At 38.1% G+C, this 22,317-nt stretch overlaps 1 protein-coding gene across 1 annotated transcript; it reads right to left on the bottom strand.

Moving 5' to 3' along the window:
• Nucleotides 1–1,884: 1,884 nt before the first annotated feature.
• dpp4 (dipeptidyl-peptidase 4) lies at nucleotides 1,885–20,994 on the bottom strand. The gene is made up of 26 exons (XM_041781690.1): nucleotides 20,421–20,994; nucleotides 20,247–20,334; nucleotides 19,738–19,836; nucleotides 15,768–15,859; nucleotides 15,534–15,608; nucleotides 15,401–15,453; nucleotides 15,188–15,260; nucleotides 14,865–14,985; nucleotides 12,366–12,520; nucleotides 12,163–12,260; nucleotides 11,919–12,048; nucleotides 10,568–10,606; nucleotides 8,991–9,089; nucleotides 8,799–8,869; nucleotides 8,117–8,170; nucleotides 7,899–8,011; nucleotides 7,708–7,755; nucleotides 7,269–7,367; nucleotides 5,976–6,045; nucleotides 5,695–5,889; nucleotides 5,429–5,483; nucleotides 5,130–5,229; nucleotides 4,989–5,047; nucleotides 4,830–4,902; nucleotides 4,214–4,287; nucleotides 1,885–2,382 (listed from the first exon to the last, which is right to left on the bottom strand). The coding sequence occupies exons 1-26, from the start codon at nucleotides 20,421–20,423 to the stop codon at nucleotides 2,281–2,283; spliced, it is 2,238 nt and encodes a 745-aa protein (XP_041637624.1). The 5' UTR covers nucleotides 20,424–20,994; the 3' UTR covers nucleotides 1,885–2,280.
• Between the last annotated feature and the right edge of the window lie 1,323 nt (nucleotides 20,995–22,317).

Below are 22,317 nucleotides of genomic sequence, written 5' to 3' on the forward strand. Positions count from 1 at the left end.
TATCCACCTCCATTTCATCTCTATGCACCATCTTTTAAGGATCGTGCACAATCCGGTCCATTTAGCGTGGCTTAAAACTGCAAAAATCAACTTAGAACATCAGTACAGCTGCATTAAGAGAGCCAGACTAGATCCCATTATCAAGCTGGTCAAACCTGATAGTGTATTCCTTTTCCCCTCATTTTAAACATGAAAAACAAAAATAAAGAAAAGGCTGTAAGCCATTCAACCTTTTTTTCTGTCAGCATAAATGTAAGAAAGCCAGGTAGCAGGTAGAAAACAAAAAAAAGGTGTAAAATGCTCATCACACATAAAATAGTTGCTGGGTAATTAAAAACAGCAATGGTGAAAAGTGGTTAAAAAGTGCCAAAGTTTGGTTGAAAGTGGCAAAAAAAGGCAAAAATTGCCAAAATGTGGCAACAAAGGCAAAAACATGCAACACTGCAAAAATGGATTTAAAGTGCCAAGAAAGGGTAGAAACTGGCATAAATGGCCACACAAATGGTTGAAAAAGTTAGCTGAATACTAGAACCAATGATAATTCGACACACTTTTCAGCTCCAAAATGAGTTAAGTGTTAGCCAGGACTTTAACGCCAGTGCCTCCAATCCAACACACGTACATTCACGTGGAGGGCCCTTTCTCTGGTTAATCAGGGGCCCAGTTCCAGTACCAGATAGTGGGGACCCTCACTCTCAATTTTACAGCATAATCATGTTTTGCTTACTCAATACTCATGTAAGGACAACACTAAAGGTCAGAACAGCTGTAAAACACTTCATACAGTCATTTATTGAAAGACTGGTTGGAGAGCAGAGTCTGACATTTAAAATCAGTTTGAATTTTCTTAGATTTTTGGAATAAACATCTCTTAATCCTTATCTTTCCCCCACCTTGGGATCCACTGATGTTGACCTTTACAACCCACTAAGAATATAGACGTGTTAGGGCACCAAGCCTTCATCGGGAAGTCAGACAAGCCTGAAGAAAACCAAAGCCCTTCAAGTTTTGACCTCTTAAGACCCAATATCCATTGCAGTTTAAGTAATTTGCTTGAATTACTGGGAGAAATTGCTGTGAAATTTTTATTTGAAATATTGGTAAATATGTTTGGATATTTGGGGGAATTTAACCAGAAAAATCAACTATTTTCATTCAGGAGTTATGTTTTTGTATCTTAAAGAGTTTCATTGGAAGTGTTGGTGGAAATTTGCTTTTAATTTTTTAGGGGGAATTTAGGAAATTTCTTTGGATGTGATGTAGAATTTAGAATATTTTAGGCACTTTCATGCAAAGTTAGGAAATGTATAATTTTGGGGGACTTTGCTTGAATTTAATTTTTTATTTTCATTTGGCAATCTATTTGGAAATTTGGGTGAATTTTGCTGGGATTTTGGTGGTGATAGTGCGGGGGTCGTTTTAAATGTTCAAAGAAATTTCAGGGATTATTTTGGATGTTGTGAATTTTCCACAATTTTGTATTTGCAAACTTTTGGGAGTAAAATAAGAATTTTTAGGGAAAATGTTTATTCTAATTTTCAGGCTAGATTAAAAAAGATTTAATGAAACATGGTTAAGAATATGGTTAAGAATTTTCACAGAAATGTTAGAGGATTTGTGTGGATTTTAGAATGAAAAATGTCCAAGAAATCCAAAACTGTTAATGGAAATTTGTTCATGCTTGGGCTAAACAAGATGTGATGCTTGTATGAATGGTTAAGCTTAGTTAGCATCCTAGCTAGCATTCTTAGGAGGAGCTGAAACTGTCTGTAAGGGGTGAGTAAAAAAAGGAAAAAAACTGCTGAGGGTGGTATTAAATTATATTCTATAAAAAGTGTAAATTTTAAAAATGGCTCAATAAAAGTAAATGGATCCAGTTATCTGTATTAATTCTTTATTATTTTACAAAACAGTCATTTTATCAAACAGTCAACAGTCTCATAAAGTTAGTAAAGCTCATGGAATTATTTCAATGCATTGCCAGTAAATAATCAATAATAATTTATGAAAATATGGTAAAAACCCTTCAGGACTGAGCAGTAAAAGCATAGTTCAGTTCAAACCTTCATATTATTGCTCTGATGCTTGTCTCAGATTGAATTCATAAAACAACATAATTAAATACTTAAAATAAATCCGTTATGTTGATGCTTCACAAGGGGATTGTGAGTCATTAAAGTGAATGTCCTTAAAAGCCCTTAAAATCAAGTCTGCTCTGATAATTTAAGTCTGTACCCTAAAAGGACTTCTGCTTATGTACATGGAAACAGACGTTGGTGATCAGTGGACGTCATTGAAGCATCGCAGCAGGAAGTGGCTCATGTGGGTGTAGACGTGCTGGTAGGCCGAGCCGCCGAGGCCGTGATCCTTGTCTGTGTACCACTGTAAGAAAAAGGTAAAACAAAAATAGTGTTTATGAATTCACTGATTCACAGTTTAAACATTTCTGAACATCCCATTAGCAAACTTAAGTTTTTTCTTGTCTAATAGAAGGCCAAAGTGTGGGCTGGGGCCCTCTGGTGGGCTGCAGAGGTACTATCGGGGAAATGAAAGGTCATTTACAATAACTAAAAGTCACAGAAATAAAAAAAAATACAGATTTAAATCACATTTTAAATGATGACAAAACATGTGAAGCAAAACACCACCAGAAGTTTAAACTCATGTCACTTTTTTTTTTTTTTTTTTTTTTAATGAGACGTTTACAACTGGTGTCATGGTTTAACTGGTGTTGGATTAACTGATGACACTCTGTTAAATATTCTACTATGCCACATGCTTCCTGATTTTAAGAAGTAATAAGTGTCTTTGGAGATTTTAATGCTATGTGGGAGAACATTCACAAAGATAAATATTAAACAATATATATATATATTTTTTAAGATTTATTTTTGGGCTTTAAGTGCCTTTATTTGACAGAGGAGGACAGTGGATAGAGTCAGAAATGGGATGAGAGTGGGGAGAGACATGCAGCAAATGGCCACAGGCTGGATCCAGACCTGGGCCACCCACGTACGTGGGACACGCCTTAGACTGCTAGGCCATCTCTGCGCCCTACACAAGAAAATTTGCATAACTTTGTAGATGCCTGATCAACAGTAAATCAATAGCAGTGGCTCATTAGTTGTACTTAATGACCCCACAAACTCTAAAAGTAAAGTTAATGTATCAGACAGCAAAGCATTTGCATTAAAATTCTCTATTTATGGAACAAAAGTCATGTCTATAGTGTTACTTCAGGCAGGCCACAGGGTCAAGCGCTGCCATATATTTCAGATCAGCTGATGTCATGCAAGCCCTCGCAGCCAGCTGATTTGCTTTAAGCACCCTGTTGGCTAATTGCACTCATGCCACCATATTTAAACTCCTGTAGCCTAACTATGCTTTGCTGCTCCCTCTGCAAGCTGCTTTTTGCAACCCTCCTCCACCCCAGCTCCTCTATGCTTTATCTGAGTGTATCTACTCTGCTGTCAGTGATGCCTGCTCTGCTTTGGGTTTATTACTGCTTCTCTCCCTGCCTTTGGCTTTCCTTGTAGGCATAGGGGCATGTGCTAACCCTGCTTGATGCTTTGGACATAGGCTCGTAGAAGGGCAAGGGGATCCCAGATCATCCACACGATCGATATAATTTTTTTTTTTTTTTTTTGGTGGGCCCCAGAAGATTTAAAGGTCACACATAATGCAAAATACACTTTTTTAAGGCGTTTCTAAGAAAAATATGTGCCCCTGTCCTGTCCATAATCCCCCTAAGAATCAGAACAATCAATGCCCTCCCCCCTTCTCTTTCTGCGACTTTCAGAAAATGTGTGCTGAAACAAGCCGTTCTCAGATTTTCCCCTCATGATGTCATTTTGGGAGTTAGCCTGCCCCTTGCCTGTAAGAAAGTTCTGCCCTCCTCTCCTGATCCTTGAGAGGAAGATCAGGAGAGCCACACCCTACAAGCCACATTCATTTCCTGGGAGGGGCGGAGTCAGACAGCTCATTAACGTTTAAAGCTACAGACACAGAAACAGCTCATTCTGAGCAGGGCTGAAACAGAGGGGTTTTTAGACATGCAAAAATCCAATACTGGAGTGTTTTTTTCAGCAACAAACTTCACAGGCATGTTTTGGGGACCTCTGAGACCAATATAAACTTGTCTTAAAGGGATAAAAGATGTGACCTTTAAGGTCTCAAATTTGGCTGTGGTGTAGTGGATTGTGGGATTACTCACCATCGCCTCAAAGTCAACCTGTTCATCTACTAGAGCTTCAGAGATCTCAGCTGCCTGCTGGAAGTGAACATTGTCTGCAAAATAAAACAATCAAAAATAAGTAACTTACAGCAAAGCCATTTACACTTTTTGAATTCAAGATGGTTCGACAAGTAGAAAGGAAAGTATTTATCTTAAAAATAAGGTAAAAGTTAAAAATTTGGGGGAATACACTTCATTTATTTCACATTGGGAGAGAAAAAAATTGTAAATTTTAATAACAAGTTCAGTCTTTTTTAGCATAATGGCTTAAAAGAAAAGGGAGAAAATGCAATCACCAATATATTACTTTTTAAATATTATTTTGGGGGCTTTTGCCTTTATTTTGAAAGGATAACTGAGGAGTGACAAGATCCAACAGATCCAGGACCAGGATTTGGATCCTGCTCTGACGAGTGTAGCCTCTGTACATGGGGGCCTGCTCTACCAACTGAGCTAAATTTATTCTTATATTTATGTTTAGAAAAAAACTTTGATATTTTTATAATAAACAACAAAAGTGCTTGATTTATGTCAGTATATTGCATATAAATGAAACATAACTGAACATTATTTGAGAAAGCCCTGTATAACTCACCGTCAGCTGTACCGTGAACCAGCAGGTACTTCACAGATTGGAAGTTCTTGGCCCTTTCAGTCACTGTGGAGTTCTGCACATAAACAGATCTGTGTTTACCGGTGTCTCTAGCATAAATGATGACCTTTAGATGTAAGCGATGTGAATTTATAAACTTACATCGTAGAAATGAGCGTTCTCTGAAGGCTCCAGCATGTAACGCTCTGTGTAGATTGAATCTGGAATAGAAACAAAACTGTTGAAGTTATGGTCTTGGAAGGATTTTAACTTAGGAAACTTGCATTAAAAGTTTAAAAATACCGTAATATTTCCATTTAGAGACGGGAGCGACCGCCATGCCACATTTGAAAACTTCACTTCCAGCTCCCAGGACCATTGACGTCACATATCCGCCATAAGACTGAGTCAGACAAACAGGTTATTACTGAGCTCATCTTCACCTTAAACCTTAAGTAAAGATCATGGCACTGACAGTGAGGTGAAACATTAACTTGTTTTTAAGCCCATTTATTGCTCTCTAAACTATAAAATACCACGCTCTAACTGAGTGTGGCTTAAGGGGGATAAAAGTTTCATAACATTTATGCAGAGTGACTTACCCAGCCCCAGATAGCGACTCTCTCTTTGTCAATGAAGCCCATGTTGATGAACTCCCTGAAATAGACAATTATGTAATTTAATATGATACAAACAGGAAAAATGTGAACGTCATCACCGTGACACTTGTGTTATTTCCTGTCTGCGTGAGCATTTAAGCCCCAGAAACGAGTCGAATCCAGTTTTATCGAGCTTGGACCAGAGAGGGAAGCTGTTTGTTTTTGATCCTGAGATGCAGTTACTGACTTGTCCAAACTGCTTTCCTTACCTGGCTGCTGTTATCTGATCTTCCACCTCATAGGTTCCCAGACGTTTGTAGATGGCGTGCATTATCTCGTCGCCTTGGTAGCCGCTTCCTCTTCCGTCGAAGCTGGCGACGATGATTTTCTCAGTACTGGCCAGGTAGGTAGACCAGCCCACCCTGTAGGCGAAGTCTGCTTTCTGACTGCAGGGACCAGCATATCTGGAAAAGGAATCTGGTGATTTACTCTTGTTTTCCTTTTTACATTACTGTCATTTTAAAGAGTTTAATTCTTGATATAGTCTTACACATCTATAAGTAACGGGTACTTCTTGGACGAATCAAATCCTGGTGGCAAATACATCTGGTACCAGAGATCTGGGGAATATGAACATCCACAGAGATGTGTGACAGTGCATAAGTATCTCTGCATTTATTCTCTCACTCACTGGTTGAATGTGAAGTAGACATTTTTATAATAGCACTTTACTTTAGTGGGCCCTAATTACCCAATGATTAGCCTGGGCCGTCATAGTCATAGTTACTATCTGAGAAAGGACAATTTCAGGAGGTAGTTGTAGATGAGTGTCAAACATTGGTGAGTTGGCAGTAATGCAAGCAGGGTATATGGTAATTAGTCCAGTGTTTTAATATTTTGAACTGTTCATAAGTTTACTTTGGTCATCATTGTGTGTAAAAATTTCGGGACTCAGTCATCACTGGTGTCTGTCCTGGGATCACCGAGAGTTTTGGTGTCAAAATACAAGAGTCCCTCTGCTAGTGTGGCCCACTGGATGTGATCAGAGAGTTTTTGAGTACTTTTGACTGCAGTGGATTTATGATTCTTGTCATTTCTGATTGTAATGTATTTTGTTGTTATAATATTAGGATCAGTATAAGGGTTTAGGGCTCTAATGTTTGGGTCTAAGGTCCTTAGTGACAGTGCATTAAAGGTTAGGTTTAGGTAGGAAGACCACTGACAAGACATTAAAGGTTAGGTTCAGGTAGGAAGACTACTGACAAGACATTAAAGGTTAGGTTTAGGTAAGAAGTCCACTGTTGACGTTGACAGTTAGGTTTCAGCATGAAGGGTTAGGGTGGGGGTTAGGGTGAGGGTTAAGGTTAATGTAAAATACAACCTATTTACCAGAAAACTGCCACAATATAAAAAGTTATTACTTGATGAATAATGAATTATTTCTAGGGAAATACTTCCTCAATGTTACCATATTTGTTTGTTATTGAAAAATATTAACTTATTACTTGGTAATCACGACCTTATTCTTGAGAACTTACAAGATAATTACCAGGGGTGATAATTGCTAACATTTACTCAGATTAATGTTACTAAGTTGCTTTTTTGTTTACTTTTACTTTTTTTTAGTACTTTTTAAGATCAGTACTTGTACTTTTACTTGAGTAGATTTTCAGACCAGTATTTTCACTTGTCCTTAAGTACATTTTAACAGAAGTAACTATACCTTTACTTAAGTGCAACTGTCTGGTACTTTTTTCACCTTTGATAATTTTACTTATTAAAGTTATAGGTAATTAAGGCCCACTTAAATAGTGCTGTCTTTTTTACTTCTGCTCTCACTTACCTTTTCCACCAAGTTTGATTGTGTCACGCCGCATAGTGGGCATTTCGATTTCCTGTATACGTGTGGTAAAATCTGTGTTATCCTCTAAAACCAGAATTTCTGTAAAATTGGGAAAGAAAAACAATCATCTTTAAAAAAATCTCCTCTTTAATAACACCTATACATTTATCTACACTGCTTATCCTGTACAGATTTATAGGGGCTAGAGCTAATTCAAGTTGCTTTCTCCAGCTAACCTAATGAGCATGGTTCAGGTCTGTGGGAGGAAGCCAGGGTTCTCAGAGAGAGCCCATGCAAGCAGAGAAAAACACGACAATCCACAAAGGCCATGTACGATTCAATAAACCCTATTTCTGTGAGGTAAAAGCACTAACCACTGGCCCACCCTGCAGCCACTCACTGATATCATTTCATATTTAATCAGGATATTTTAAGTTACCTTTATTTTTTGTGTTATCCCAGAGAGCATGGAAGGGAATGCCAGGACCTTTACATAAAAAGTAGAAAAAACAACCGTATCTTTCACATACATTTATAAAAACATGCAGTATCAAAATATGAATGACTTTTAAAGACAGTGAGTTGCAAAGATATGCGAGGAAAATACACAACGAAAAAAGCATAACTGACCACTGCAGCTCATACGGTAGTACGAGGCTTCATGGCTGAATAACGCTGAGTTATAATGACAGTCCTTTTCACGTACAGCACAAGTCAGACAATTTACTCCCTTTGAGTCTATCCTGAAACACAAAAACACACACTTTCAGTCTGAGAAATGCTTTTCTATTAATAATGATAGCTAAAATCCAAAGCAAAAACAGTGTAATGTTTAAAAAGATGCTTACTTGTAAACGTTCCTTCCTCCTGGCCTGCCGCCGTCCTCATTACTGGAAAAATAACTGTGGAATAAATGTTAAAATTGAGTTGGGAGACTCAGCTCATGTGACAGATTGAATTTCTCTTAAAGTTTATGAAAGACGCTAAGCCTTACTTTGTGGAAATGCACCGGAGTCACAATTAAACGTTACAACAAGCAGCTATGGAGGCTATAAGACAGTCGTTTAAGGTGGAAACACCTTCTTTTTGTTTTTATTTTTCTAAAAGAGAAGCTGCAGCAGCATTTTATGAAAATCATCATAAATAAGCAGTACATTAATATTTCACTTACGTATTTGAATAGGTTTGTTGTTTGACAGGCCACAGTGTTCTGAACCACTAGGCCAAATTTTAGTCATGAAAAATTTCTCCAAGCTTATAAATTTAAGCTTCAAAATCATGAAAAATTAGACAGTAAAATGCTCTAGGATGGTGTGGGCGTGTCTGTTGAATGAGCCAAAGCCACGCCCACTCATGGTATTTTCCCTTACATATAAAAAATGTTATAACCAGAAAGAAGGAATCATCTATCTGCTTCTAATAGACACTCCAGCAATTAGCCTGCCCCTAAGAAAGAAAGATGATTTTAAAGTACAACCAAGACTTTATGTATAAAGCCGTATGCAGATGATACAGTGCTGTTTAACTTACACACTATCTGCTGTTACTTTCAGGATGCTAATGACTTCCCATCGTCCTTTGGTGATTTGGGTAACAGTTCCCTACAGGAATGAGCAGAACACAGTTTTTCCATGTTAGTAAAATGAAGGACACATCAATCCTTTCATGATAGGCCAGTGCTCTCCCCAAATTTGAAGACTAGGAGAATATTTTTCCACCTACATTGTTCACTTGATGGATGTGCTTGTACCCACTGCTGTCGCTCATCAGCATGTAGTAGATGTTTTTGTCTGCAGCAAAAACTGGCTCTGGAGGAGAAAACTAGACAGAACACACTGAGTTCAGAGTTTGGAAATGCATTGTAAACAAGATGAAATATTTAAAAACTAAAAACACCAAGTCACTTAGCAGCAAACATTGCGCAAACAGGTAGATAAATATGACTGTGTTGGATCGATAGTAACCTCCTGAGACCTAAGCTTTTGTTTGGAATGCATTTTTAGTTTCTCACAGTTATTTAGGATAAGTGGGACCTGATGAGTTTGAAACCTGGGTCTTGTCTTTGAACAGGAAGTTGTTTTCAACAAAAATGCATAAGGAAAACAGGCTTTCCAGGTTTACACTAAATTTCCACTAAAAGTTCTGGAGGTCTTGGAAAATTCCCAAAAAATCATCAGAGATTTCCAAAACATGAAAAAATACCCCTAAATTCTCCCATATTTCGAAGACCTTACCAGAAAAAGTCTGTTAAATTCCAGAAATCCCTTATAAATACCCCTTAATGTTCTTAAATATCCCCCAAAGCGTTTAAGATTATTTTTCTAACAAAAAAGCTGAAAGATATACCCTAAATTTTCATCAAAAAGTCAGTGAAAATACCTGGAATAATGTCAGACAAATTCCCAAATTTTCATAAAAATTCCATCCATAATTTCTGATTAAATTCCCAAATTGACTAAATGAATTAACCCAAATTTCTATGGGAAAAATTCAGAAAATTTACAAATACATTTTCCAAAACACAAAGAAAAATTTATAAAATTCCATGAAGTATCCTGAAAAATTTAAGGAAAATTCCCTAAATTTTATCAATAAACACCCCCAAAATTATGCGGGGAAATTAAAGAAAATTTCCAAATAAACGCTCACACACCTAAAAAAAAATCTGTAAAAAAATCCATGAAGTATCCTGAAAATTTTCAGGCAAATTCCCCAAATTTTCATGCAAATTCCATCTAAAATTTCTGATAAATTCCCAAAATTTGATCAGTAATCTCCCCCAAAATCCTGTGGGATATTACAGAAAATTTCCAAATATATTCTCCCAAACATTAAAAAAAATCCCTTAAAAAATCCATGAACATTCACAGGCAAATTCCCCCAAAATTTCAAAGCAAATTGCAGCCTAAACTTCTAATCAAATACCCCAAAACTTATACATAAATATCCAAAATTCTGTTGAAAAATATGAAAAATTTCAAGCAAATCCCCTAAACATCCAAAAAAATTACCTCAAAATCCCATAAAAATTCAGGATAATTTTAAAGGAAATAATCCACCCACATTTCCAATCAAATTTCCAAAAACTCTGACAAAAAATTTCCATGAAAGAACCAAAAAGTTCCAAAATTTTAAATCACACCAACCCTCCCAAGTTTAGAGAAAAAATCCCAATAATTTCAGAGAAATTTTTTCCAGCTTCCCAAGCAAAAACTGAAATATATCAGTTTTCTATGCCAAAGATGATAAACGTGGTAAACATTGTCCCCTAATATCTTTCTACTATGTCCTGTACCTACCCGTCCAATCCATCCACTGGTACTTTTCAGCTCCATTTGCTGTAACAAGATAAACACGTTTTTACTTTACTCATCCACATTTCATAACCTTATCAGTCTAAAAGATGTTGCAAGACATTGCTACATTAAGTAAGCCCTACAAGTAAAACTCCTACGTCATAGGGCTGCAGCTACACTGGAAATGTTACACCTGTTTATTTCAACATTTTTGTAAGCAAGTTAAATAGTCAGCAGATGAAGTTTATTTAAATTGGACACTGGTTTGATCAGTAGTAAGAGGTGAACGTTAAGAGTCAGGAAATGGGAACAAAGGGAAAAAGGCCACTTTAAAACTAGTAAAGTTTTTGATCATGACATCAAACCCTCTTTGTGTACGGGCCATAGAGGCATCCATCTGTAAGTCCTTTCATATGTAAATGATGGTTCAAAGCCTACATCATAAGTTCTTTCATATAAAGTAACTTCCATAAAGTAACAGTGTCATTTAAGACAAGCATGGTTCAGTATGGCCCACAATTATTTGTGTCTCCACTGTCAAAATTTGGGTCAGGTACCTAAATAACCAATCAATGCCATCCTAATTTTTGACACCCGTCTGTCAAAATATCTAATCTGACCAATCAGAGTCTACTGAAAGAGAGCTAGACTTAATGTGACCATTGATTGGATGAAAGATTTGGCACTTTCATACGCAAAGTTCTGTCCTCAGCTAAGAAGCAAGCAGTACCTTTTTAACCGCTTTTCTTCCTCATTTGTTCATAAACATGCTTCTTAAGGAAATGGTGATAATGTTGGATTGAAATGAAACTTTATTCAAAATGACAAGTTGGGACCTACAGAGATGTGTCATTGCAAACGAGTCAGTTCTTTTATGCAAACAACATGAGACAGCCCCTATATGACAGTTTTTTCAATTTTTAAATGAAATGAACTTAATTGTTTGATAGAGGAAATAAAGTCATACTGGTTTCAATTGAAGAGATGTTTCGGAGCCTAAAAGATAATCTCACACAATGGATCCCGGTTTCTAAAAAAAATACTCAATTCCCATCACTACAAGCAAGGCTTGATCAACCTTGGTTGTGGAAACACAAACAAACATAGGTCTTACTCTGCCAAACCATGCAAAACTGCCCTAAACCTAACCCGAACCCCTTCTGAAACAGAATCAAGGGTCAGTTAACCTCCGCTTTGTTCTCTGTTATATAAACTATGTTGCTTACAGCAGTTTTTCTCCCATGTAAATGGTCTGTAAACTTTCAACTCAGCCTAGTCTCTAATGCAACTGTTGCTACAATTTGGTGTATGGTAAAAATAAAAAACTTAAAGTTGTTTATAACATGATATTTACCTCTGTAGGTTCCCAGCTGGTTCCATTTAAGCTGTAGATTTGCAGGATGAGGTGGTTTTGGATTCTCTTCAGCCACTGAACTGCAATTTTTTCATCAGTCGCCCAGGTGACGGTGGCCAGATAATGCTCACTGAAGGTAAGAAAGAAAGATAAGCTAAACCTTTGTTTGTGTCGGAATATTGTACTGAACAACAGGAGAGAATTTCCTGATAAAATGGTTAGAAGCAAAAAGAAACATAATAACCTTGAGCTGAACAAGTCTGGAACAACAACCTCTGATATACTAGTGGTGTTGTCAGTGTCCACAACAAAGAGTTTCACAATAGGGTTGGGAGTACCAGGCTGCACAAGACAAGAAGGTAGGATAAACAAGATAATAAGGATTAAGCATGCATGGGTGACTGGACAAAAAGGCCAGTATAAACCAGCCATGGATAAATGTCCCACCTTTGGATATGGAATGGAGATAGTGCTGGGGTACTGGTTCTCCCCGTACCAGGTGTACTCTATAGTGTGGACCTCTGTGTCATTGGACTCAATATAGGCCACATACTTCCCTCCAGGTGACCACCAGAGACCCTGATTGGATGAGAACATCTCCTCTATAGGGAAGAAAAGTGTAAATCTGAGTCAGGATCTAAGCTTATACAAAAGGGTAACATGTTAATCTGAGCTACAAAGGCCATACCATATCATGTTGTGCTGTACCATAATATACATCATTGTACCATATCACCCCAATCTATTTGTACAGTACCATACCTTACTATACCATAGCAGAACCCTAACATACCGTATCGTGCCATATCATGTTGCACAGTGCCATACTGTACTATACCATGTTGTTCCTTTCCATACCATCTGATACCATAGTCTTACATAAAATAATGCTATTTCCACATGTTCCACGTTTAAAAAGGCAGGATGTTTTTTTCTTAACATGGCTAACCTAAATGGACACAAGCTATTAGTTTCTCATAATAATGTTAAATGTTGGCTTTTTGGTCAGTGAGCATGTTGGTCTGCTTGGCTCTGCTCACAAAGTCAGTAAAAATAAGCAGAAAGCTGTGATTCAGTTCATGCTGTTTACTGTCACAAAATTTACCTGCCCAAGTGGCTGGTTGGTTAGGCAAATTCACCAGATACTGCTCAAAAACACCCCCATTAAGCTAGTGGTGGGTGTTAATTTCCCATCCTTCACACTATACCTTACCATATCATGCTAGAGCCTAATCCTACCCTACCATATCATGCTAAATACCATACCATGCTATAGCCTAACCGTACCGTAGTATACCATAGCCTTGCCATACCACATCGTGCTTAAGCCTAACCATACCATACTATGCTGTAGCCATACCATACCATACCAAACCATGCTGAAGCCATACCGTACCATATCGTATCATTCTAAAGCCTTACCATACCATATCGTATCATTCCATAGCCTTACTGTACAGTACTCTTCCACTATACAATATCCCAGTGGTTCTCAGATGGGGGTACGCGTACCCCTGGGGGTACGTGAAGGCACTCCAGGGGGTATGTGAGATTTTAAAATATATTCCGGCTATTTCAGAAAATAGCGCCTCTCTATGCATGTCAGGAGTGGCACGATTTTGCAAGAATATTATGTACATTCTAAAATCACATTCGTGCTGCGAACGTCTGCGGTGTGTTTTCTACCTCCAGCTGTGCGAGTAGTGCATCTGCGCTCATGTGGACATGTCGGGCTGCCTGCTGCCTGTCTCCCTCTCTACCAGGCTACATGAGGCAAAAACACAAGAACTGACTACAGACAGGTATGAGGAGAGGACAAATATCAGGTGGTGTTAGAGAGGAGAACGTTTTCTTCCTCTGTCTGCCTTAAAAATTGGCACCACCACCATGTGTGCTCGTCGGAGCAAAACTTTGAAAAAATATCTGCAGCAATGTTGCGCTGTGAAATGATGTTGCAGGTGTGGAAGCTTGCATTGATTCGCTACAGGTTCGAAAAGTAAATATTTTGTGTGAATAATTTGCCTGAAAAATTTGTGTCTGGAGTGTAAGGATCTTAAGTTTATAAAGTGGAGTTTATATTTTGTAAATTAATTCGATTTAATGACCCTAAAACCCCCTAAGTCTCCCCCATTGGCAGAATGGTTTGACCCACACTGGCACATGCCTGTCAATCACTGTATTCACAATCACTCCATTCATAAAAAGGTTCATGATTTATTTTTGTGAAGAAATGCTGATCTATAACTAAGTTCATGATTTCAGTTTGAGAAGAGATCTTTATTATGATCCCAAAAAGGGGCCCTAGCTGTCTTTTTTATAATTAGTTAATTATTTACTGGTTTTTAGTTCTCTCTAGCTCTATGTTTATATTTCCAAATAGTTCCAGAGAGACCACTGCAGCCGAGCAGAGTTTTGCACACCTGGGTTTAAATGGTTTTATGCCTTTCCACTCACTGTTTTCAATACATTTATTTGAATTCCCACATTTAGTGATGAGAAGATGTGCCATGAATTTAGTAAAGCATTTTTAACATTTAAAATGTTTGAAAAAAAATTTGTAATCTATAATTGTTTATCAGTTACAAAGTTTGATAAATCAGACGGCTGTCACAGCGCTGTTTAATGTCTTTCTTTTTGGCCAGAAAGCTTTGCGCTGTTTAGGGGGTACTTTGCTGAAAAAATACTTCACAGAGGGTACACAACTGAAAAAAGATTGAGAACCACTGCCATATCCCATCAAACCATATTGTACCAAGCCAAGCAGTACTATACCATACCATAATGTATCATAATGTATGTAATAGCCATGTCGTGCCATACCATACTATTCTGTATCGTACCACTGATACGATATGAACTCAAAGGCTGTACTCTGGTTACATTTCATAATCTCAGGTGTAAATGGGTCACATATGTGACACTTTTTCTGTTTCCCTCTCCACTTACCCTCATACACCCAGTCTGGATGCCCGTTAAAAATCAGATTGTCTTTGCCATTGAAAGTAATCTGCTTTGGTGGCGACTGAGGGCTTGTCTTTATGTACACATTATTTCTCCAAACATAGGCCTGAAAAACAATAAAAATGCAAACACATCAGTCAGAAAAGACACTTTTTATGATTTCTGAGCCCATTTTCACTCCTTTTTTACTCTGCAAAAGTGTTTGGAAAAGGTTGTGCTTGATGGCCCCCATCCATCACCCACTTCAAAGCTGAACTGTCACTCACAGCTAAGTACATACAACCAATAATTTCTCTGCCCAAGCTTACCAGTTTGTTCCCCTCAGGAGCCCAGGCAAAGTACTGGACTTCATCAGGAATGCCAGTGGATGTGAGAAATTCACTGAAATGAAGTTTAAATACAACTTGAGAAACCAGTTTTTGTGCCACACATATTTTAAAGCAATGTAAACTAGTTTTATTAATTATTTAACTGATCATATAAGCAGCCTATTACACTTAACTCATAGTTAAGTTACTTACCCATTCATTTTGTTATACAGTGAATATGAGGCTGTAAATGAATGCCTCCACAGCTAATGGGACAGAAAAATAACACCATTATGCGATCAGTTTAAATATACCTCATCTTAAGATAAATAAAAGTGTCACATACCTTGGAATAGTTGCTCAGGAATGCAACATATTCCTGGTCAGCAGAGAGCTGGTAATCATACGCTTTTACTCTATCCTGTGTGTGAGATAAGAAAACTGTTATGACCAGTTTCCAAAGACCTTTCTCTGACCTTACAGACAAGGCTGCATTTGTATGACTGGCTATATACGCTGATATGTTCTTTGTTTTTCACACAAAGAAAGCACACACATACATAAGTGGGAACTGACTTACAAACAAGTCTTGGGTCAAGAACTCTTCGACCCCTCCTTTCGAAGCATCCTGGACAAAGACTGTACCCTGGGACTTGTACAGAAACTGGCTATCTGTGAAGGAACATTGTAAAAATGGAAGTTAAACAGTAAGGAATAAATCATTTAAAACTGAGGGCAAGCAGGCAAACAAAAGACAACTGATAAAAAATAATTTACATGCATACAGTGCACATGCTTGGTTAGCAAATGCACCATTTTGGATTAAAAATTTACAGCATGATTGTTGGCTGTATAATGATTCCCTTCAGCTCACCATTAAGATATAACTCACTATGTGTCAAATCAGACCGCAGGCCAACCAGGTTGTACCTAATTTATAATCTTAACAAGCTTTAATTAGCTTCAGCAAACACAATAACATGCTCAAAATAGCATGCAAAGACAGGGGGTTACAGCTTGTCTGTTCTAGCTCTCTGATTGGTTATAAGGGCTGTCAGTCTACCTATATAATTCAATACATTGTCATGAAAGGTTAACATCAGACATCAGATGTGACTTTCATTTTGACTAAAGAAAGATCACTTAGAGTCTATTACCTATCTAAACTTTCACCATAAAATGCATTGATGCATTGCAAAATGTATACATATATATATATATACCACTCAACAGTCACAGAGTCACTCTAATGACCAATCAACAGTCACAGAGTCTCTCTAATGACCAATCAACAGTCACAGAGTCACTCTAATGACAATCAACAGTCACAGAGTCACTCTAATGACAATCAACAGTCACAGAGTCACTCTAATGACCAATCAACAGTAACAGTTACTCTGATGACCACTCAACAGTCACAGAGTCACTCTAATGACCACTCAACAGTCACTGAGTCACTCTAATGACCACTCAACAGTCACAGAGTTACTCTAATGACCAATCAACGGTAACAGTTACTCTGATGACCACTCAACAGTCACAGAGTTACTCTAATGACCACTCAACAGTCACTGAGTCACTCTAATGACCACTCAACAGTCACAGAGTCACTCTAATGACCACTAATCAGTCACAGAGTTACTCTAATGACCACTCAACAGTAACAGTTACTCTGATGACCACTCAACAGTCACAGAGTTACTCAAATGACCACTCAACAGTCACAGAGTCACTCAAATGACCAATCAACAGTCACAGAGTCACTCTAATGACCACTGAACAGTCACAGAGTCACTCTAATGACCACTCAACAGTCACAGTCACTCTAATGACCACTCTAATGACCAATCAACAGTCACAGAGTCACTCTAATGACCAATCAATAGTCACAGAGTCACTCTAATGACCACTTAACAGTCACAGAGTCGCTCTAATGACCACTCTTATTACCACTAATCAGTCACAGAGTCACTCTAATGCCAACTCAACAGTCACTGAGTCACTCTAATGACCAATCAACAGTCACAGAGTCACTCTAATGACCACTCAAATGACCACTCAACAGTCACAGAGTCACTCTAATGACCAGTCAACAGTTAGAGTCACTCTAATGACCACTCCAATGACCACCCAACAGTCACAGAGTCACTCTAATGACCACTCAACAGTCACAGAGTTACTCGGATGACTTTTATCAGTCAGAAAATAGAACTTTTATTTAACAAGTACCTTAGCCCTTCTCGATATAAAATATCCCTTACTGTCTCTTATGGCTTCACTGTAGCTTCAGTGCTGCAAGAAAGCTCACTGTGGTAAAATGCCTCACCTCATATGAACTTTTGCACTAACTCATCTAAACCAGTGGTTCTCAACTGGTGGGTTGGGACCCAAAAGTGGGTCCCGCAGCCCTTCTCAGTGGGTTGCGGCTGTGTGCCTTGAAAAATATTTTGTTCTCTGAGAGTCCTTAAAAACATGCATCTTTTTGTCCCTTTTATTGGTTTTGTAACATCTTTTGTAATGTCTTAGGCCCAAGCTCTACTACTTTTTATTAAATACATCTGACTGACCAAAAAAGTTTCTCCAAAATTTGGGTTGCAATTCTTTTTGAGGAGTTGATGGTGGGTCCCGTGGCTCAGCCAGTTGAAAACCACTGATCTGAACTATCTTACATTATTATATCAACCTCATGTAAACATCCACACATTCTTACATATGATATACTTTGATCATGTCTAGTCAGCATTCTTGCACCCTTTACTCATCTTGCAACCATACCATCAGTGCACACAGACTCAGACTCTTAATATTTAATTCATGTACACAGAGAGCAAAGCTGACCAGAGTCAAGATCCTTGTTATGTAAGCATACTTGGCAAATGTAGCTGACTCTGATTATTGTTGTGATTACAGTGGATAGATAAGATGAGATGATTAGATAGACACTTTATTGATCCCAACGGACATTCAAGTTTCAGCGCTTCCATTACACACAGTAAGAACAGGGAAAAACTTACAACAGCTCAGGTGTCTAAATGTGCTAAGGTAATATAATACATAACTGACATTTTGACTGCCTTCAAAATAACTTAATATTCCAAAAATAAAAGTCTGTTCCTCCTCGAAAGTAAAGGTACTTTTCCAACGTGCAACAGTGGCACCATTGTAAACTTCAAGGCCTTCCTGCAGGCATTGTTGTAAATCTTTCAACTTCTACTTAATACAAAAATAATTGCAGCTTTTTATGCAATTATGCAATTGCACAGACTGATTGAATTCGCTGTGCATTGGTAGTCTTAGACAGCATTTATGTAAACAGACATGACAGCGACTTTTTAAAAAGCTTGTTTTGGATCAAGTGGACCACTGAAACAACATTAACTTAAATATTATGTTGCTGTCATTTTCAAATCTTGCAGATGACTCAAAAGGCTGTGTGCCCTGTGCACATTGTCATACCCGTCCATTCCAACAAAAATCAGGAAATCCTACCCTCTCTCAAATTTAGGGGTTGAACTAAGTGGTCGGGGTGTATTAGGATTGAGCCTTTGTTTCCTTGGTAGGAAAAGTAAGGGGGTCATGATATTCTCTGGGGAACTTGAATGTCTGTTTTTCTCATTTTTTTCTGACTGTTTAAAGCAGTAATACTCTACGTGTGGCTATTTTGTGATGATTTGTGGCTCTTTTATGACTTAATTTAAATTTTATTCCCCCAGAAAACCTTTAAAAAGGGAAACCTTTTTGCCCCTTTTCACCCATTAAACTACCTTTTTCCATTAAATACCACTTGTTTCCTACTTTTTTGCCACTCCTTTTTGCCCTTTTTCATCATTTTTGCCACTTTTATCCACTTTTTGCCCTTTTTTTAATCATTTTTTGCCACTTTTCACCCAATTAAGCTACATTTCGCCATTAAATACCACTTGTTTCCTATTTCTTTGCCCATTTTTGCCACTCTTTGCTGCTTTTTGCCCATTTTAGTCACTTTTCACTCATTTTTTGCCACCTTTGAACCATTTTTTTTGCCACCTGTAACACATTTTTTCACTTCTCACCCATATTTTTTGCTACTTTTCCTTTTTCCAATTTTTCTCCCCATTTTTGCCCCTTTTCACCCTTTTTAGCTGCCTTTTGACCTTTTTTTGCCACCACTAACTTATTTTTATTGCTACCTAAAGCTGTTTTTGCAACTTTTCATCTCTTAGATTGTGGCTCTTGCAAAGGTATTTTCAAAGAATTTGGCTCTTTGGTTGAGCAGGGTTGAGTAACACTGGTTTAAAGGCTGACAGACAATGCATGATTAAAGTTCAAGTTTTGAGGAAGTTATTTGACCTCTTAAAATTAAGTTTTCCCCAAGTGGAGAGACATAAAATATACGTTTAATAGTTCTTGCACTACTAGGGAAAAGGAGGGTGTTTTATAAAGGGTAGATAAAGCATCTCTAGTGACAGTTTTATAGTTTAGAGGCTGGTGCACACCCTGCTGTACTCCCCTTCCACCCCTATCACTCCCTTTTATATTAAATATCTGATGATAATCAGTCTCCCACCCACCTGAGATCCATCTCATACTGAAGGACTTTGGCTTCAGTGTGCTGTTGAAGACATCCTCCAGGGTGAAAAATTTCTGGTTGTTGCTCTCGTCTTTGTCCTCTGAAAGTTAAATGTTAGAGATAAAAAACAGATGATGTCATACATGATGATCATGAGTGTCGTGAAGGAAAGTAAGTGCTGTAAAGGCTGATAATGACAGGTGGAGAAATGCTTACGTCAGTGTGTTAGGGGGTAATTATGGGATTTATGTCATGTGAATTGTCATGTTTGCTGAGTGAAGATGAAACTATTTAGAGGCAAAGACAGCTCAATTATAATCATCCCTCTGTGACGTAACATGCAAATAATTAAAAATAACCACATATTTCCTGTCATTAACTCGTGTAAGTGCTTTTAAAGTGGTCCAAACAGATCGTGCGTAATGACGCGCGCGTAACTCTCTTTCACGGGCGCGTCCAACTAAGCACATGCACAAATGCCAATAATATCAATCAATGGTAGGAACTCACCGTTTAAAAAGACAGCTGTGGGGACTGCGATCAAAACGACGACGACTGTAACCCCAAAGATTCCCAGGATCACCTTAGCGATGGTTCCCTGTTCAGACATGAAAAATCAGAAACCTGCTCCTAGCAGCTCCAAGTCATCAACGTAACATCGACATGTGAGTAAGAAACACCAACCATTGTCTCTGCGTTTTAGCTGAAGCGTAAAATCTCCAATATCCGTCCGAATCACAACTCCATCGATCCCCCACGCGCCGAGGACACTAAAGTTATGCGATACGCTGCGTTTGCTGTTAAATATTATCTCAAGCGAAGTTTCAAAGGTGGGCCAATAAATGTGCAGCTGAGTAAAGTTCGTGAGGTTTGCAGCTGTTCCAGTGTTTTGAGGAAGTGTTGCTTCTGCTTATCAGGCTGTTCCCTTAACTGTCCTCTGCTCTCAACGCTTACAAGACATTCATTCATACGTAGAGGGAAATCTCCCTCTGTGGATATACCCCGTGCACTTTTAGACGTTTATACTCTACTTGTAAACAACAAAAATATCAGATAGTTTGCTTAGGCGGTTTTAATTTCAATAGAAAATGCATTGGTATTCAAAATTCAGTTAACCAAAGTTATCTAAAGGCACTTTACAAGGAGAGCAGGTCTAAATAACAGACTCTGTAATGTTATTTACAAAGATCCATTAATCCTCCATGAGCTCAGCACTCAGCAACAGTTGGTAAAGTTACAACCAGACTCGTGTTCATCTGCTGAAGGTGTGCTGGCTGTGAACAGATAAGGGGGAAATGTGTGGATGCTCAGTTATCAGCTCTGGAAATTTAAGATTAAGCAGTGACTCGTGAATGTTACTTAATATGCTCTCAGCTAGGGCCGGGCAATTTACGGAGTTTTTAAGATACATCAGGTCTCCCTTGATAAAGAGATATTTGATCTCAGTGGGACTGACCTGGTCAAATAAGGGTTAAATTAAAAAATAGGTTATGAATGATTACACGGGCCCACTGTATAGGAAGGGGCCCTTGGGAAACCTGCAATGAAAGTGTGTTTTTATTCATTTTTTCTTAGTAATTAGTCATTATTGAACCAAAAACTAAATGAATCGGTCAACAGACTGAAATTAATATCAAGTAAATACAATAATGGGGGGCCCTGCTCCTTCCTTAAAAAAGTCTGCAAGTAAATCTAATTTAACCATAGTATAAATATTAATAAATGGGGAAATTATGTTTCAAAAATACATTAAAATGCAGAGATATTTGTGAAAATGTTGCTTGGCTAGCCAGTTAAGGCGGGGCCCTGTGTAATATTCTTTCTAGGGGCCCGAAAACCCTAGCTGTGCCCCTGGAGCCAGTAGTATAATCAGGGGAGTTTGTGCACTCATGAGACTATCGCTGAAGCATCCTACAGTTGTTTTAGTCCTGTGTATATATTATATATCTATACACATGTGGACAAAATTTTGGGGTCAAAACCCACAGTGGTCACTGAAATAACTTGAAACTGACAAATCTAACAATAAATAAAAATGCACTGACAATTAAGTATTAAAACTGGCCTGGACTAAACTGATGGTACCCTTAGAAAAGACTGAAGATAAAGTGAGCATAAGGACATATTAAACCCAGGTGTGTCCTGTAATTGGCATCACAGGTGTCTTTAAACTTGTAATCAGTCAGTCTGCCCATTTAAAGGGTTAAAAGTCGTCACTGTGCTGTTTGGTACCACACTGAACATAGAGCACAGAAAGCTAAGGAGACAGTTGTCCCAGGAGATTAGAAAGACAATGATAGACAAGAATGTTAAAGGTAAAGGATGTCAGACCATCTCCAAGCAGCTTGATGTTTCTGTGACTACATCTGGTCATATTATTCAGAAGTTTATAGTCCGCTCCCTGGAAGAGACAGATACAAGAATGGTAACCAAAGAGCCCAGAACAACGTCCAAAGAGATTAAAGATGAAGTCCAAGGTCAAGGCACATCAACGTCAGAGCGCACCATCCGTAGCTATTTGAGCCAAAGTGGACGACTGAGGAAGAATAGACCGTGGAAAGCAAAGCCAGACTGGAATTTG

The sequence above is a fragment of the Cheilinus undulatus genome, linkage group 24, assembly GCF_018320785.1.
Source record: "Cheilinus undulatus linkage group 24, ASM1832078v1, whole genome shotgun sequence".
Taxonomy (NCBI): domain Eukaryota; kingdom Metazoa; phylum Chordata; class Actinopteri; order Labriformes; family Labridae; genus Cheilinus; species Cheilinus undulatus.